Below are 19,136 nucleotides of genomic sequence, written 5' to 3' on the forward strand. Positions count from 1 at the left end.
TCTATCTACATTATTCCGTGAATTATTCAGTTTTCAAATTTGTACTGACTTTTTGATCACCAGGTACATTGAAGACTCTGGCGTAGGCCTTGATCCAGCAGCGAATTTTAAATAGCTGATGATGACGATGTTGATGATGACGATGAGGCCTTGTCCAACATTGGACTCGGCATCTACTTATTAGAAGGCCTCGGCAGGTGAGTCTCTAACCTTCCTTCCATCCGTTCGGAAGCGAGGTCGATCATTCCGGAAGCGTACAGCGGAACACTACCTTACATTCTTCTGGAACTTTCGTTCAGTCATTTCGCCTACGCCGGCTGCGGCTGGCTGACCCAGCTGTTGTTTTGTTCACGACCGAGCGCAAATTCGCCCCAGACCCTCCCAGCCAGCTGTGTACACGGGCGAGCAGGTGCGGCGCGGGTTCTTAAGGCGCGGGCGGCGGCCTCAGTTCTGCATCCACAGCACGATGGCCGCCTTCAGAGCTCTGGTCTTCTTCGTCGCCTGCGTCGCGGCTGCGCTCGCCGAAGGTGAGTCCCGCACATTCATCCAGATCACGTTAAAGCGGCCGTCCATCTACATCCGTGTTTCACTGCCACTTCGTCAAGTTAGATGTGTGTACTTCCGAGTAAGGTTCCTAAAAAAGCAGTACGTAGACTCCCGACCACAAGTGTGACCAATATGTCGATACAAGTAACGATTTCCGCGAACCAAAGGAAAGAATGTTAAAGTAATACAAGCAGCAATTAATAACGAGTACTATGAAAACCGAAAGTAACGAAGTTAATTAGATTCATGAATTTAACCTATTGAAAGTGCCATTGTTCAGCAATCTCACATTAGCGCTTGTTACTCTTACTGTTCTTCACTACAACTTCGCGATTCAACAATAACTTTCTGTAGACTCTGCTGCGGCTGAAATGATTTCAGTGCAGGAAATCAAACATAGCCGGCCGAAGTGGCCCTGCGGTTAAAGGCGCTGCAGTCTGGAACCGCAAGACCGCTACGGTCGCAGGTTCGAACCCTGCCTCGGGCATGGCTATTTGTGATGTCCTTAGGTTAGTTAGGTTTAACTAGTTCTAAGTTCTAGGGGACTAATGACCTCAGCAGTTGAGTCCCATAGTGCTCAGAGCCATTTGAACCATTTTTTGAATCAAACATAAATCGACGAACTAGATCTTATATTCCATTAGAAACCTTTCACCGAGAGCGTTCATATTTGTGCGTATTCCTTGTGTCACAGATACAAAGAAAGAAGTCACTATAGTTACCTTTCCTTAGGGCAACAATTCTAACAGTGGTATCCAAAACTTAAGGACGAACGTAATTTTCACATGATGTCTCACTGGCAAGTAACTTACCTCGATGAAACTTGTACCATACATGGAATATACTGCTACGCTAAAGAACAGAATGTAATTGAAAGCAATAAGGAATGAGCCGAAAACAAATTACGTTTTTATTCAAAGACAGTAATTACACTGAAGTCAGCCGTTATTCCTGATGGTCTCCTGGACGTTACAGAAGGTGGCACACAGTTTTTAGTGGTGTGGTCACCACGGAAGACACTGCAGCTCGCTCCCACTCTGGCCACAAGCATGGCGAGGAGGTATCTTGGTTCGGGGTTCCACTCGTCCACCGGCGCGGTGGCCCACTGCTGGGTGCTGGGTGGTGGGTGGTGGGTGGTGCGTGTCGACGTACTGCAGTACACGTCTCCATAGTGTGCCACACGTGCTCAGTGGAATTGAAGTCCAGCGAAAGGGCAGGCCACACAATTCGCCGAATATCCCCTCGTTCCCAGAGTTCCCCCCATGAGCTGTTCGATGCGATCACCCATTGTCATCCATAACAGTGACGTCAGGGCCGAGTGCACCCCTGTAAAGACACACATTCCGAAGCAGTGCCGCGCAGGGTAGCTGGCTCGCGCGGCTACCCTCGTCGGAGGTTCGAGTCCTCCCTCGGGCATGAGTGTGTCTGTGTTGTCCAGTTTAAGTTAGGTTAAGTAGGCTGTAAGCTTAGGGACCGATGACCTCAGCAGTTTGCTGCCACAAGACCTTACCACAAACTTCCCAAATTTGAGAAGCAGTACAACGACACAAACTTTGACCATTGGGCGTACCGTGTTCAGAGATTTGGAGCCATTTTACCTCCCCACACAGTAAAACGTGGACCACCAAATCGGTTGTTTCTGGGTGTTTTATGTCTTTCCACACGCCGCCGTATGAGGGTACGCCTAGCGTCGTCGAATACCATCGTTTTGACGGTCCAGCTGTTACGGTGCAGAGGGGCGCAATGTTGCGTGGGCGTACTGACCTCCAAACCTTTGAGCGCGGTACACTCACAGGTCGGTGTTATTGTGACGCTGTGCTCCTTCCCCAAACGCCTCTTTGCAGGGATGCGTTCGGCCCTGAGTTCAGTTTTATGGATAACAATAGTGAACAGCGCAGGTGGAGGGACTCTCGAAATGAGAGGATATCCGGCCAAAGGATTGGTCTGCCCGCTCTCCCGACTCAAATCCCAGCGATGAGCGTGTGGGGCTGCGAGCTGACGTACTCCAGCAGGTCCACACGCACCGACGACGATCCGTCGGTCGCCAGCCGAGATGCTGGAGGAAGAGGGCGGCCCGTCTCACCAGCCGTGTGGCCAGCACGGGACGACGTCGCACGACGTGGAATGCCGCCCGTGGTGGTCACAAACACTGTTAAGAGCTGTGTCCCGCCTTTGTAATGTCCAGGGGGCCATCACGAATAGCGGATGCCTTTGAATATAGATTCCATTTCTATTGGTCTCGTTCCGCATTTCTTTCCGTCAGCTTGTGTGCTATACTGTAGCAGTTTTTTCTATGTCCGGTCAACTTTCATCGTGCTATGTTAGTTGGCAGGGACAGATCGTACGAAATCAATTTCCGTCCTTGAGCTTCGCACACCACTACACGTGCGAAAATAGCTGCACCCCAGGTTTATCATTACTTAAAAGATTATTTGCGCCTTAAATGGACAATAAACAAACACAAAGACACTGTATACACAAACATCTACGGACGGGTTGCACGGTTGTCTCACCGCTATCATCTAAGGCTTTATTATCGTGTTCTTATTGCAGGGTAGCGGAAGAAAACCACAACTTGTGAGATGAGACAGGCAATAGTTGAAGGAGCAAAACGTTGCTGAAAATAGGCTGACGAGAAGACGGCGATAGCTATAAAGTTAAAGACAAGGCCATTACATACAGTTTCAGAAACGTTAGTGCTACAACATCTGTAACTAATAACCGTATTCTTCTTTTCTTCTGTTGCAGAATCGGCGTGGGACGGCCTAAGAGGTGGGTCGGATGTTCACTTTTAACGAGCAAAAGAAAATTTTCTTCTGGTAAATCGTAAGTACTGTTTGGGTAACATCTCATGAGAAGGGGGAGAAGTATACTAATTTTCTGGGTATGGCTATACTCCATACACTCTGCCACAATGCCATTGTTTTCTACCCTTCACAGTCTACAACTACACATTTTTATCCGTTTGACAGCTTCTCATCCATGTCTTCCGCACATTCTTCTATCGCAGAAAAAAACGGCCCTTAACATGACACCAGTGCCTTAACAATTGATAAACTATCAAATGCCGACTGAGAACGTATGGCGTATCGCAGTTTCTTCATAAAAACCAACCCTGTCCTGTGCGTAAGGCACGTCGCATAATACATTCATCATACTGAGTATCATTTACATAAGTGCATTCCCCCCATCCCCCGCCACCGCCCACCCCCTCCCATAATCATGGACCATGGCATTGGTGGGGAGGCTTAGGTGCCTCAGCGATAGAGATAGCCGTACTGTACGTTCGACCACAACGGAGGGGTATCTGTTGAGAGGCCAGACAAACGTGTGGTTCCCGAAGAGAGGCAGCAGCCTTTTCAGAAGTTGATTGACTGATCTGGCCTTGTAACATTAACCAAAACGGCCTTGCTGTGGTGCTACTGCGAACGGCTCAAAGCAAGAGGAAACTATAGCAACAATTTTTCCCGAGGGCATGCAGCTTTACAGCATGGTTAAATGATGATGGCGTCCTCTTGGGTAAAACATTCCGGATGTAAAATAGTCTCTCATTCGCATCTCCGGGCGGGGACGACTATGGAGGACATCGCTATCAGGAGAAAGAAACCTGGCTTTCTAAGGATCGGAGCGTGGAATGACAGATCCCTTAATTGGGCAGGTAGGTTAGGAAACTTAAAAAGGGAAATGGATAGGTTAAAGTTACATGTAGTGGGAATTAGTGAAGTTGAGTGGCAGGGGGAACAAGACTTTTGGTCAGCTGAATACAGGGTCATAAATACAAAATCAAATAGGGGTAATGCAAGAGAAGGTTTAATATAGAATAAAAAAATAGGAGCGCGGATAAGCTACTATTAACCTCATATTGAACGCATTATTGTAGCCAGGATAGACACGAAGCTCGCGCCTACCACAGAAGTACAAGTTTATATGCGAACTAGCTCCGCAGATGACGAAGCGATTGACGAAATGTATGATGAGATAAAAAAACGTATTTAGATAGTGAAGGAGACGAAAATTTAATAGTCATGGAGGACTGGGATTCGACAATAGGAAAAGGAAGAGAAGGAAAAGTAGTAGGTGAATATGGAATGGGGGTAAGGAAGGAAAGAGGAAGCCGGTTGGTAGAATTTTGCACAGAGAGGTTAGGTTAGTTAGGTTTAAGTAGTTCTAAATTATAGGGGACTGATGACCTCAGATAAGTCCCATAGTACTCAGAGCCAATTGAACCAATATCAAGAGCTCAGTTGGAAAACTACTTCAGAGCAAAGAAAAGAAAGCAGAAAGGTGCATGTAGTATATAGAGCAATGTGCTTGAGGGCAATATTATCGTAATGGAAGAGGACGTAGATGAAGATGAAATGGGAGATATGATACTGTGTGAAGAATTTGACAGAGCACTGAAGGACCTAAGTCGAAACAAGGCCCCGGGAGTAGACAACATTCCATTAGAACTACTGACGGCCTTGGGAGAGCCAATCCTGACAAAACTCTACCATCTGGTGAGCAAGATGTATGAGACAGGTGAAATATTCTCAGACTTCAAGAAGAGTATAATAATTCCAGTCCCAAAGGAAACTGGTGTTGACAGGTGCGAAAATTACCGAACTATCAGTTTAATAAGTCACAGCTGCAAAATACTAACGCGAATTCTTTGCAGACGAATGGAAAAACTGGTAGAAGCCGACCTCGGGGAAGATCAGTTTGGATACCATAGAAACGTTGGAACATGTGAGGCAATACTGACCCTACGAACTATCTTAGAAGATAGATTAAGGAAAGCCAAACCCACGTTTCTAGCATTTGTAGACTTAGAGAAAGCTTTAGACAATGTTACTGGAATACTCTTTTTCAAATTCTGAAAGTGGTAGGGGTAAAATACAGGGAGCGAAATACTATTTACAATTTGTACAGAAATCAAATGGCAGTTATAGGAGTTTATGGGGCATGGAAGGGAAGCAGTGGGTGGGAAGGGAGTGAGACAGGGTTGTAGGCTCTCGTCGATGTTATTCAATCTGTATATTGAGCAAGCTGTAAACGAAACAAAAGAAAAACCTGGAGTCGGAATTAAAATCCGTGGAGCAGAAATAAAAACTTTGAGGTTCGCCGAACACATTGTAATTCTGTCAGAGACAGCGAAGGACCTATAAAAGCAGTTTAACGGAATGGACAGTGTCTTGAAAGGAGGATATAAAATGAACATCAACAAAAGCAAAACGAGGATAATGGATTGTAGTAGAATTAAATCAGGAGGAAATTAGATTGGGAAATGAGATACTTAAAGTAGTAAAAGGATATAAAAGTAGAGAGAATATGAAGTAGAGAGGATATAAAATGTGGACTGGCAATGGCAAGGAAAGCGTTTCTGAAGAAGAGAAATATGTTAACATCGAGTATACATAAGTGTCAGGAAGTCGTTTCTGAAAGTATTTGCATGGAGAGTAGCCTTGTATGGAAGTGAAATATGGACGATAAATAGTTTAGACGAGAAGAGAATAGAAGCTTTCGAAATGTGGTGCTACAGAAGAATGCTGAAGATTAGATGGATAGATCACATAACTAATGAGGAGGTACTGAACGGAACTGAGGAGAAGAGGAATTTGTGGCACAAGTTACTAGAAGAGGGGACCGGTTGGTAGGACATGTTCTGAGGCATCGAGGGATCACCAATTTAGTATTGGAGGGCATCGTGGAGGGTAAAAATCGTAGAGGGAGACCAAGAGATGAATACACTAAGCTGATTCAGAAGGATGTAGGCTGCAGTAGTTATTTCGAGATGAAGAGACATGCACAGGATAGATCAGCATGGAGAGCTGCATCAAACCAGTCTCTGGACTGAAGACCACAACAACAAGTGCATTTGTATCCTTATCTGTAAAATGTAGTACTAAAGAAAGCAGTTCGTGCATGATAACTTAACAGTAAGTACCTTATTCATCCCTGACATCTTCACTGTTAGTTGGCATTATCATTCATCTTACTGCTTTTGCTCGTTGAACACTCGCAACTTCTTCTTCCTGGTATGCACTTCACAAAATGACTGACATCTCCTCTTTTATTGACATTTCCCTGCCCTGTGAGGTTGCCGCTGCTGCGCCATGTCTTCTCATAAAATAAAGCGTACAACTGCTGGGTTGGATGTGTTCCATTTACACTCTCTGCTATGTTAGAAATGAGGCTGGGAAGATGGAATTGAATTTGCGCTGATACAACTCCACGGTCATTCACCTACCTTATTCTCCACAAGTCACTTTACGGTGTCTGGTGGAGGAATAGTATAGTAGTATTTCAGCGAAACCTTATGTAGGGGGCGTCACGGAAATTAATAATTACCAAACATGGTGTATTTTATTGCCATCTTGCACTCCTTATTTGTGCACTGGTTGAAAAAACACTGTTGATCCTTATTGCTTTCAGCCGGCCGCGGTGGTCTCGCGGTTCTAGGCGCTCAGTCCGTAACCGTGCGACTGCTAAGGTCGCAGGTTCAAATCCTGCCTCGGGCATGGATGTGTGTGATGTCCTTAGGTTAGTTAGGTTTAAGTAGTTCTAAGTTCTAGGGGACTGATGACCACAGCAGTTGAGTCCCATAGTGCTCAGAGCCATTTCAACCTTATTGCTTTCCGAAGCAAGCGATATGTCGTTTCTACCCAGCCAAGAATTATTCTGTCTATAGAGAAAATAGAAAGGCAGAGTTTCCTGCGGTACTGCATCTTTTATCCGGCGTAGTTTCAATGCAGGAGTTATTGAAGGCTGCAGGATATGGAGTCTTGAAATTGGAAATTATGCCCTCACTGGATGGGAAGTGGTACGAATCTTTTTCAGAAGCAATTTTGGAATGTTAATGTGATCCCCCAACCAATATAAATAATGAAAGTGTTATCCATCATGGGATACGTAAGTACAGTTGTAAGATTATACATTTGGTCTGCAATTATTTTTCCATATACTGACAGTCCCAAAACATGCTGACAACAGGTATTATTTATCTTCTGTCTCTCTTTGTCTGTCTACCTATCTGTGTATCTTTATATCTTTCTTTTTTCTTCCTCTCACTGTTCCTCACCGTGGAAGGCTTTCTAACGCGCCCGTGTACCGGGAGAACGTACTATTGTACATCTGTTACAGTGTCTTTCTTGAGCAGAAAACTCTTAATGTTACTTCAGTGTACATTTAGCTGCTGGAAGTGCAAGTATGTTGGTCTCCATATGCAAATAAAACTGACACAGCTGCTGACCGATTACAGTCCTGTTTCGTAGTTCGTTACGCGACCGCCACAGTTGATGTCCTTGTACTGTTCCGACGCATTGGCGGCTCTCGAGCTATAAGTATTTCATCCAGGACACTGTCGAAAGAACTTTTCACTACTGAAATTCGGATGGTCAAATGATGACACGGATTCAAAAAGGGGGAGGCTGGAGTTTGCTTCTGAGAACGTACTAATTGCTCAGTGTTCGGCAGTATGACTTGGAGAAAGGAGACATGACTTCCACGGTGATCCATGTGTTAAGCAACCACTTTGGTACTGTTCTAACTTTCACGCTTTCCTCGTTTCATTTCGGTACTTTCTCAACGCGATGGAAACGCAGCACCGACTCCAAACAGTCTCATTATACTTCTTCCTTACAATACCTTTATTAAGGAACGATACATGGCGCGCAAAATTAAACAGGTCCTCAAAATACAGTATTTCATGCACCTTACTATAGACAATCCAACTAACATCAGCGCCACGCTGGCTGAATGATGATTCCCACCTTAGGACACATTTGCAGGATCAGTTTTACAGTCTTATTTTGCATATGTTCTGCATAAATATATTTTTTCTTGCTTTAGTGTTACTTCATTCTATTTGGAGGATTGTTTGGTTGGCTAACGTTGCCGCTTTTCGTGTTAATGCATTTTACAATATATCACTTTAAAAAATTAAGCATGCGGTTTACAGTGTTTGAAACAGGCGGGTTGACAAATAAGATTATGTGTAGCAGATTAGTTTTATTATGAAGTACAAAACAGGACGGTAGTCTTTACAAGAAAAATGATCCATTTAATTGACTGCACTAGCTTGAAGGAAAGGAATGGTAAGTTAGGAGTGTTTTTGGAAGAGATTATTTTGAAAAGGATGTGGAACTAAAAACGGAAAGAAGGACTGCAAAGAAGTCTTTTGGAAACGGTACGTGAAATATGGGAAGCGCAGCCCTAACTTGCAGAGGAGGGGGGGATGTTCTGCTAAATCTGAAGGGGACGGTGGATCTGTGCGCAGATCCCGTGGTCGGTTAGGGGGAAGTGGTCAATATTCTGCTGGGACGGGATGTAGAGTATGTGTGGGTGTGAGGCTGGGGGGATGCACTGGCCAGAGCGCAGAAGTATGTCAGAAGTTGGTGACTTGTCCATGCTGGATCCTAGTAGGATAGGTTCTGGCACACAGTTGGTTTGGCATTCATTTCTCGAATATTGTGGGACGTCGACCAAGGGAGGCGTGTATCACGTTCTGTGGTTCGTTTCCTGGGTGGTGAACAGAGGACAGTGATTGTGGACTCTCGATTAGGAAGCACCTCCCCCCGTCCCCCCCTACCCACTGACTGACGCCCCCTACACGTGTCCCGCAGTGCGCTGGTCGGTGCTCGGTCTCGCGGACATCTTCCACCTGACGGCGTTCTTCGACATGCCCAAGACGGTGAGCGACGCGACGTCCGACGGCTGGGTGGAGGCCGTGGACTCCGGCGTCACCTCCAACGTGACCACCTACTGCATGGAGAACGACCCGCGCGTCTGCATGCTCTACGACGCCAACGGCGTCGCCGCCGGAATCGACGTCAGCGTGAGTACTGCCGCAGCTCCTGTGGTCGAGTTTCCTCCCTTCTCCTGTTTAGTTATCTGAGCGCACCGACTACCTGTACAACGTGTACTGAAGGCGCTCTCCTCGAAGAAACTGCTCATTTTAACGTGCTGTCTGAGGTACATTGTCCGCTTTGCCATCCGGGTGCTGTCTCGTTTACCGCCTGCACACTTTTCAGGTGGTGGTCGACGACGTGTCTAACCTGGGCGTGGACTACGACTGGTCCTCGCAGGAGCTGTACGTCGAGATGGAGCGCTTCGGCATCCCCATCTACAGGACCCGCGTCTACTGGGTCCCCGAAGGTGCGTGCCTTCTGCCGCCAGTTTTTCTATCAGATGTCTTACCAGCCGAGGTAACAACTGTAAAGAGTTCTGCAAGAACGCCAGTTCACATTGTCTCTCCTACGTTTCGAGAAGAATCAATTTATTCCCCACCTTCTGGGTTCTGTAACGCCTGTCAATTGACGCAGTAGGAATCCCACGAAATTTGGGACGAATATAGTCTCGTGGCGAAACAATAAAAAAAAATCATGAGGTTTGAAGAAGGTGTAGCCTAGTGGACGCTTGATGAAAGCAACGGGTAATTGACGATGAATAAGGAGGCTCTAATGAAGTCGCTATCGACAGCGACAACAATGCCATCAAGGGCAATAGCGTTGTGATGGCGGCGGACACGCAATATTGTGATCGTAGATCTTCCCCTCGAAGTAATATGGGACTCATGAAATTTTACTTTCGTAACTTCTCTTTGATGGCTCGAAGAAGATTCAGTGGGGAAGGGAGCAAAATCGGTTGCTGAGGGTTTCCAACCGATAACAGTCGTTCATATTGGGGATGATAGAGGAGCAAAAGGTTCAGCCAGTAAATTTCCGCAAATAAAAGACACAATTCTTTCGTCATTAAATGACCGTATTGCTGTCTGTCGATTAAAAAAATCAAATAAAAAATAAAATAAATAAAAAAGCCTTCGGCCACAAATAAATGAACTTCAATGAAGAACAGAGTCCAAGTACATCTCACATATTTAGTGTGATACTTCATGCCACTCTAGAAGCTGTGTCTTTCATTTCTGCCTGTCTGCAACGTAGAGTCTTATTTATGGTAAGTAACAACCTGGTTTTTTACCCTACATTGCTGTGTGGTGATATCGCTACGCATATGTGTCAAGGAAGATTACTGCAATTACCAGACAGTCAGTGACCTTCACTCGAGCCTTTGAGCGGCTTTCTACAGAAGGAATCGAGCTAATATATTGAATGCTATTGTTCATAACCAAATAAATGGAACACATTTGTGTTTCCTTGCACAAAATGCAGAGTGTTGCGAAAGTGTTTAATCAATTGTTCCTAGGACCGTGCGTCAGACTCAGTTAGAATTTGGTTTTCTCATAGACGGTTTTAGAGTATCTACACCTACACCAAAAGCCGCCTTCCGGCGCGTGGCGGGAGATACTTTCGGCACCACCAGCTTCAGTCCCTTCCCCGTGGGAAGAAGGACTGTCGCTGCAGCTCCGTATGACGTCTAATTTCTTTGGTATTTTCGTCCTGATCTTTAAGCGAGACCTTTGTGGGAGGAAGTGATGTGTTTCCCTACTCTTCTTGAAGTGTAAGCTCTCCGTGCTGCACAACGCCTCTCTTGTTACGTCTGCCACTGGAATTTGTTCAGCACCTGCATACCGCTTCTCCAAAGAGTGAATGATCCTGCGAAGAAACGCGCCGCTTCACGCTAGCTCCCGCCTATGTCACTGACTAATACTATTTGGTAAGGTTTAATAGAAATGGTGGACAGGATCCAACGAAGAGCGGCGCGCTTCGTCACGGGAGAACTTTGCACTGATGCTCAACAAACTCCAGCGGCAGAGCAACAAGAGAGGCGTTTTTACCATTGTAATGTACCCCTTGTATCGCCTCTGTGCTTCATCAAGTGGCACATAGTAAGTGGTCGGATGTGTGGCAGCAGCGCCTCTGTTTTGCAGATGTGGTGACCGAGGGCCGCAGCACCTGGAAGAACGGACTGGGCAGCGGTCTGTGGTTCGAAGGCAAGAACGGCCGCGTCGAGATCCCCATCGAGCAGTCGCAGATCGAGAGTGAGACGCTGTACACAGAGCAGGCGTGCATCCCCACCATGGGTGAGTTCCCCCACCTGTACATGGAGCAGGCTTGCATCCCCACCATGGGTGAGTTCCCCCACCTGTACATGGAGCAGGCGTGCATCCCCACCATGAGTGAGTTCCCCCACCTGTGAACGGAGCAGGTGTGCATCCCCACCAAGGGTGAGTTCCCCCACCTGTACATGGAGCAGGCTTGCATCCCCACCATGGGTGAGTTCCCCCACCTGTACATGGAGCAGGCGTGCATCCCCACCATGAGTGAGTTCCCCCACCTGTGAACGGAGCAGGTGTGCATCCCCACCATGGGTGAGTTCCCCCACCTGTACATGGAGCAGGCTTGCATCCCCACCATGGGTGAGTTCCCCCACCTGTACATGGAGCAGGCGTGCATCCCCACCATGAGTGAGTTCCCCCACCTGTACATGGAGCAGGCTTGCATCCCCACCATGGGTGAGTTCCCCCACCTGTACATGGAGCAGGCGTGCATCCCCACCATGAGTGAGTTCCCCCACCTGTGAACGGAGCAGGTGTGCATCCCCACCATGAGTGAGTTCCCCCACCTGTGAACAGAGCAGGCATGCGTCCCCACCAAGGGTGAGTTCCCCCACCTGTACATGGAACAGATGTGCATCCCCACCATGAGTGAGTTCCCCCACCTGTGAACGGAGCAGGTGTGCATCCCCACCACGAGTGAGTTCCCCCACCTGTGAACAGAGCAGGCGTGCATCCCCACCAAGGGTGAGTTCCCCCACCTGTACATGGAACAGATGTGCATCCCCACCATGGGTGAGTTCCCTCACCTGGACGCTGCCGGTGCTTCCCATATGTGTTTGTCTCCCGATCAATTACTCTAACAGGTTATCGTTGTAAAATGGTGAACAGAATTATTTAGAAAAAATTAAAAACTCGGCAGAAGCCGACTTCTAGGACGATCAGTTTGGGTCCCGGATAAAATGTAGGAAAACGCTTTGCACTACTGACAATGTTTCATCTTACACGATACGTGCAAGAAAGGCAGAGCTAGTCTTATAGCATTTGCGGTTTTAGACGAAAGTATGAAGAAGTAGTGCAGGCCACGACGCGCCAAACCCATACGTTATTCGTGCTGTATTTGAGAATGAGAGCACCTAGTGTCTTGGAACGCACTTTACATGTAATTTAAAATCTTTACGAAACTTTCCAACAAAATGATGAAAGGAAAAAAGTTTATAGCTTACCAAATTTTTGCCGTTCATGCAAAGAATCTGCCACATCACGCTTGACGTGTTAATATAGTACTTTTTTACTAGTAATTCTATTCGCGACGCATTTATAAGGCGGTATTTAGAGAAAAAAAGCACTGAATTTACTTGTAAAATTGTATCATTGCACGATACCTAGTTCAGGAATTGGCACGTCACAAACATTGTAACTGAAAGACTAAATACGTGAGAAATGTGTGTACAAGCGTGTGTGACATATGTTAAATGTATGTGGCAGGGGGTACTTGGGTGAAGCAGCTGGTAACTAACTCCTCCTAAACCCGTGGATTGATTTCAATCCGTCTTGGTACAGATGTCGAGTATCTGGAAAGAGGTAGTGTGGTGGTAAGAGCCCTCAACCTCCCACTGGTATGGGGTGATGCACGGCGATGGAGTGAAAGAGAGGGGAAGGATGAGATGGGCTTTGATAGGAGGGATGGGGTAATGAACAGAGAGGAGAGACGACGGCATGGACACAAAGAGGGGTTTAGGAAGAGATGGACCGACATAAGTCGGAATAAACATTTACCTGGGCAGCAGTGGATATTCAACTAGTATGTAATAAAACATATACCCACTAATGATCTACAAATGTGATTTATATGTATTTGACGATGCTGGTGCTGATTCCGCATTTAACAGTTGACTATGCCACTATGGCTGCAGTGCTTTAGGACTTTGTTTTTATGAAACAGATCTGATGATGGTCATTAAAGACCGAAACCGGTAATCTGTTAACAAAAAAGATTGTGACCATAGACGTAAATTAAAGAAACTTATTAGATGTGCGAAAGCTGTGCAGGAAGAGAAATAAAGAATAATTCACGTTTCGCATCAAATGGATGAAACGCAATCCTATAATAAGCACAGAGAGAATTGCATCTGACGAACAGTAATTAATCCATGTCCAATATGTAACACTAACCAGATCATGTTATTAATTATATACACAGAATGAGGCGTGTTTGTGACAACACAGTTCATGACGTTTTGCTCAAACACAGAGTTACGATCATAACGTCTTGAGTAGGACTCCCTAGTTTTGGTTCGGTGGAAATCGGTCGATTTCGGCACACAAATATTTTGTGTCCGGCCACTGCCAACACTGGCGATCTAACGATAGAGTACCCCTGTGTACCGTGGGCACTGAGAAGTGATAATCGTCCTTTGCCCCTCAAACCACATGTGTAACAGGGGCAGTGTGAGGGAAGCGCGGCTCGATCCCCCCAGCCGACGCACAGCCACACCACCTTGACAGGCGATGCGCGGGGAGCCCCTGGGTGGAACCTGCTGCTTCCTGCGCTACCCGCACCTCCCTGAGACTTGGTCCTGGACGCTGTGAACAAACTGTACTCCGCGAGCTGCTGACTGGGGCGCTGGCTGTTGCAGGCATCCACTACTACCACAACATGACGGAGAGCGCCGACTGCTCGCAGTTCCACCCCTACTTCCTGCTGGTGGGCAAGGACTCTGGGAAGGTGCACGGAGTGGGCTTCCAGACGTTCGGCAAGGCCAGCAAGACGAACAGGGAATGGTTCGAGGACATCCCCTCTGCCGCCATCAAGGTAAGCTGAGCCATCGTTAGTCACACTGAAGAGAGAGAGGAGTCGTGCTGGATATCCCTCCTATTTTTGTTGCATAGCTGTTACTGTAGTCACGATGCCAGCAATTGATCCATATTTTGAATAGGTGATGATTGCCATTGTAAGATTCCTGTTACAAGTTCCTCATATTGGTTTCTGGTTTGGAAATCGGGTGTAGATTTGGCATCTGACTTAAATAAGCACTCACTTTGAGAACTACTGTTTTTTAAATACTAAATCGCATTATGCAATACGGTGATGAACATTATTGGCACACATTTTTCGGAGATTCACATAACAGTAACAGCAGTACGGAACGTCACATGAGTTATGAGTCTTCAGTTTTATCCTCTTCGGACTGTGCTACAAAGGAGCCATACCTATTCGTACAACAGATAACCTAATCAACAGGGACTCAGGACTCCAAATAGAAATAAGTACAGCGTGGAGTCTCAATGTTCATCGACAGCTCCGTCGTGTCCTAATTACCAACGTTGGTTTAGCTCTCGGCCCCAACGACGCCTGGGAACAGCACTGGTGAGCCACACACAGTTAAGAAGTTCCACTGTTCATTTACTCCTCAGTCCGGATAGTAAATGCATTAGTTCAGTAACTTTGAACCTCTGGATAATGAAATCAAAAAAGGTTCAAGGTTCTCCGATAACATCGTCTTAACGACATGTAGTAAAAAATTCTACCATTTGCCACGGATAGAAATTATGGAAGTGACAGTCCCCCAATTAGTACTTATAGTTCCCAAAAATCATAGTTTTTCGGATGTAGCTAAATAACGGACATAGATTATCAAAAACGGGAAAATGGTGTTTCTAGATGAATGTCTAAGAAATGTGTGGTTAAAATTTCACCCATTTTCTAAGGTTAGTTATTTAGATACGTAATTTGGCCCTTAGTGCAAAAAACTGATCTTTCCGTTTTTCTGTATAAGTATGGTAGATTTGAACCTGTTGATCTCGTTAACTGGTAACGATACCGAAAAAAGCTTTGAAGTTTTCCGAGAATATCATCTTAACAACATATGGTAAAAATTTCGACGATCTGCCAAGAATAGAATTATAGAAGTGGCTGTCTCCTTAACTGGTATTTTTTTGTACCCAAAAATCGCGTTTTTGGCGGTTTTCTCAGGAACCACCCATCAACAAATTGTGCTTTTATAATCCACCAATGGTTCACCCTAGACCAACCCTAATGGAACGGTACCAAACGATTTACTCAATTTGCCTGTGCTGGAGGAAGTGTGAAACGCTTTAGTTTTCACCCTGTACTGTACAATAGCTACGGTATAAGCGTTCTTCCGATGGGCCTATCCAGAACTCTTGTTTGACCCCTTATCTCAATAGAACCAGAGATATGACAGCCTGAAAAATCCCATTTTTGCGCGTGGCTTTTTGAAACGTGGACCTCATTCAACTACTTGTTTGCAGACTAGGTATGTGTAGCTCACAAGCTACGCAAAACTTACGATGCACAGGCTTCAGCTGTCGAACCACTTCCCCTCCCTCCCTCTTCCCCCCACTACCGCTCACTGATCGTTGGCAACGAAGTACCCACCGCTAGAAATGTTTCCCGCGCAAGTACGAAGTCTACGCACCTACGGGACATCGTAATTTGGGCAGAATTATCCATGCTGCAGAGCCTTTTCATTGTCAGAACTCTTTCATATTTTCCTTCTACACTGTTAGCTGCCAGCACTTCTCGAAAGACACCACAGCGTGACGGTATTTGCCCTTTGTCGGTAACGGTCGGCCCTTTCATGCTCAGACATCGGTGTCTTCTGGCAAATTTTACGCACGCCGTATTCTTCGTTATCCTTACGCTAATTCCGTCTTTGCGTTTCAGACGAACTTACTCTGATGGAATCGCAAACTATGAGCACTGTGTGTCCTCAGCGAGCAGTTACCGTAATCACACCATTTGCGTTTATGTTACTTCACGATAGCGTAGACAGGGTCAGAGCTACAGTAGGAGCTAAGGTACGTGTCATCTGTCAGAGTCAAATCTAGACGTATCCCATATCACTCCAGCTGCACACGCCCCACACCATTACAGAGCCTCCACCAGCTTGATTAATCCCCTGATAACACGCAGGCTCCATGTGTTCATGAGGTTGTCTCCATACCCGCAGACTCGATACTATTTGAAACGAGACTCGTACGATCAGGCAACATGTTTCCAGTCGCCTACAGTCCAATGTCGGTGTTTTCGCGCCCAGGCGCGGCGTAAAGCTTTGTGTCGTGCGGTCATAAAGGATACACGAGTGGACCTTCGGCTCCGAAAGCTCAAATCGATGATGTTTCTTTGAATGGTTCGCACGCTGACACTTGTTGATGGCCCAACACTGAATTCTGCAGCAGTTTGCGGAAGGGTTGCATTTCAGCCACTTTGAACGATTCTCTTCAGTCGTCGTTGGTCCCGTTCTTGCAGAATATTTTTCGGAGATTTGATGTTTTACCGGATTCCTGATACGCTGCACTCGTGAAATGGTCGTACGGGAAAATCCCCACTTCTCGCTACCTCGGAGATGCTGTGTCCCGCCGCTCGTGCGCTGACTATAACAGCATGTTCAAACTCACTTAATTCTTTATAACCTGCCATTGCAGCTACAGTAATCGATCTACCAACTGCGCATGACACTTCTTGTCTTATACAGGCATTGCCGACCGCAGCGCTGTATTTTGCCGGTGTACATACCTGATCTCTGTAGTTGAATACGCAGTTTCTTTGGCGCTTCAGTGCGCTACACGAACTATTCATATCGGGTTGGTTTTATCCTTACAGTCGCAACCAATGTGGTAGAATTCCATCAGCTAAACAATAGCGTTTTTCGGATATAGTGGCCACTTTTCTCAGTAGTAGAGTAGAGTTTGCATTTACAATAAAGGACTAAAATTTAGCATATTCCTCTGCTTCTCCTTCTTCTTCTTCTTCTCCTGCGTTTCCACATTCAGTTAGCCGTTTGCGACGTCGACAGGCCTCTTTCGTTCCAATCATCCGATCTGTCTCCCAATGCTTCCTGTATGCATTAATATTTTTCCCTACTTAGCACTGGCCTCCTTCCTCTCCTTCTTCCGAGCGGCTCCCAATTTAAAATCTTCCTTAGCCACCTGTGGTTTTAATGGGTTTAAGAATAGTAAACACGTAGCCGCATCCAGCATGCTGTGAATAGATAGATCGAGTGAATTCTGTCTATTACTAATGAGATACCGATCAACTGATGTCTCGCAGTAGTACATTTTTCCCCAATTGTTCTGTTTTTATCCTTCCACAATTTTGTACGACTGCCCGTAGTCTTTAGGGAACTCATTGTATTACTTTCTCTGAACTCTGCGTACCGTTGACGCTCTTTCAACTCATTGCTACACACACTTGTGGCGGGCATTTCATACGGAAGCTCTGAGAGGTATTTCTTATAAACAGAAACCTGTGTCAATATGAAGACACGGACGAAACTGCTTTTGTCTTTCCATTTCTTGTTTGCCTATTTAGCTCATGGATCTCTTCCATGACTAAAAATACCATAAAACACATTTTCATCAAATTAAAGTGGATTGAGAACTTGAGTGACTCATGCAGCACCATATAAAGGTCGACTGTGACCAATTCCCATACGACTGCAGACTACTCGTATCATTCTCATTATAATTACTGATACTGTTATTAATTTATAATGAAAGACATGAACCCGTTTATAAGGATGTGCCATTTTTGTGACCCATTCCCGTACGTAGCATGACATCATTCATTTTAATCAGCTAATGCTAATATCCCGTGCTTGTCGAGGCGGCTTCTGTTCTCTAGTGGTCAGTGGCGCCGGATGCAGAAACTGTGAGATTACCACTGACCACATAACATTATTTTTGTAATGGAAGAAGGTCTTCACTTAGTGCACTGAGTTTAGTGAGATCTCCTTAATAAAAGGAAGAAGTACTTGGTTAGAGTTTAACGCCCTCTGGGCAGCGCGGTCATTAGAGATGGAGCACATGCTCGGATCACGACAGGATGAGAAAGAAAGTCGGCCGTTCCCCATCAAAGAAACTATCCCAGCACTTGCCTGGTGAGATTTAGCAAAATAACAGATAAATCTGGATGGCCTTGAAAGTCTCTGAACCATCGTCTCCCCCGAATGCAATTCCAGTGTGCTAAGCATTAAAAAAGTACTGAAACTGACACAAAGTGACCCACAACTCGAAGGGCGTCATCCACGCATTGAGCCACAGGCCTTCAGGACTTTTGTTTCTAGCACTTGTCTAAATGAGGAAACACTGTAATAAACAAACAATAACCTTACTGTTGTGTTACTTTTTCTACGTTACGCACAATCGTTCAGCCTGACGTTAACATGACTACATGACTACGTTCTCTGTTGCAGCCGACGGTACCACACTCCCCAGACTGTTTGGTCGAGTGGGTGGAGCAATATGGTGTCATCTCCCTGCACGTCTACTTCAGGGACAACGAGCTGACCATACTCTGTTAGAATAGTACGCTTTTTGGAAAAGAAACTAATAAATAACAACTTTGCACATGCAGTGTGTCTTTCAATTCAACCATAGTCTTCCACTGGTCTATCTGTGCAACGCACAGCGAAGTGTTCCTGTGCGTGTTTCTCTCTCTCTCTCTCTCTCTCTCTCTCTCTCTCTCTCTCTAGTTAGAAATAAAATTTCGTGCGTGCAGCACGAATGGAGAGGAAGACACTTAATCTGTCTAATCAAGAATAATTTGGAAACATCAATCCTAAAAAACGCCGAGATTCGTTGACTGGAAATCGATTATTAAATTTCATGTGTTTCAAATATGTTACGGAGT

General features: G+C 45.8%; 1 protein-coding gene across 1 annotated transcript; it reads left to right on the plus strand.

Annotated features, from left to right (window-relative positions):
• The first annotated feature begins 397 nt into the window (after positions 1 to 397).
• On the plus strand, positions 398 to 18,859 carry LOC124795376. The gene is made up of 7 exons (XM_047259385.1): positions 398 to 527; positions 3,295 to 3,318; positions 9,150 to 9,361; positions 9,558 to 9,681; positions 11,354 to 11,506; positions 14,119 to 14,294; positions 18,700 to 18,859. The coding sequence occupies exons 1-7, from the start codon at positions 467 to 469 to the stop codon at positions 18,805 to 18,807; spliced, it is 858 nt and encodes a 285-aa protein (XP_047115341.1). The 5' UTR covers positions 398 to 466; the 3' UTR covers positions 18,808 to 18,859.
• Positions 18,860 to 19,136: the final 277 nt, after the last annotated feature.

The sequence above is a fragment of the Schistocerca piceifrons genome, chromosome 4 (genome assembly GCF_021461385.2).
Source record: "Schistocerca piceifrons isolate TAMUIC-IGC-003096 chromosome 4, iqSchPice1.1, whole genome shotgun sequence".
NCBI lineage: Eukaryota > Metazoa > Arthropoda > Insecta > Orthoptera > Acrididae > Schistocerca > Schistocerca piceifrons.

What these genes read in the sequence shown, in the direction of transcription:
- LOC124795376 (XM_047259385.1), top strand. Translation starts at nt 467, where the DNA reads ATGGCCGCCTTCAGAGCTCTGGTCTTCTTCGTCGCCTGCGTCGCGGCT. An exon ending in GGCGTGGGACGGCCTAAGAG is followed by an intron (nt 3,319 to 9,149) that starts GTGGGTCGGATG and finishes CGTGTCCCGCAG; the next exon opens with TGCGCTGGTCGGTGCTCGGT. An exon ending in CCGCCGGAATCGACGTCAGC is followed by an intron (nt 9,362 to 9,557) that starts GTGAGTACTGCC and finishes CACACTTTTCAG; the next exon opens with GTGGTGGTCGACGACGTGTC.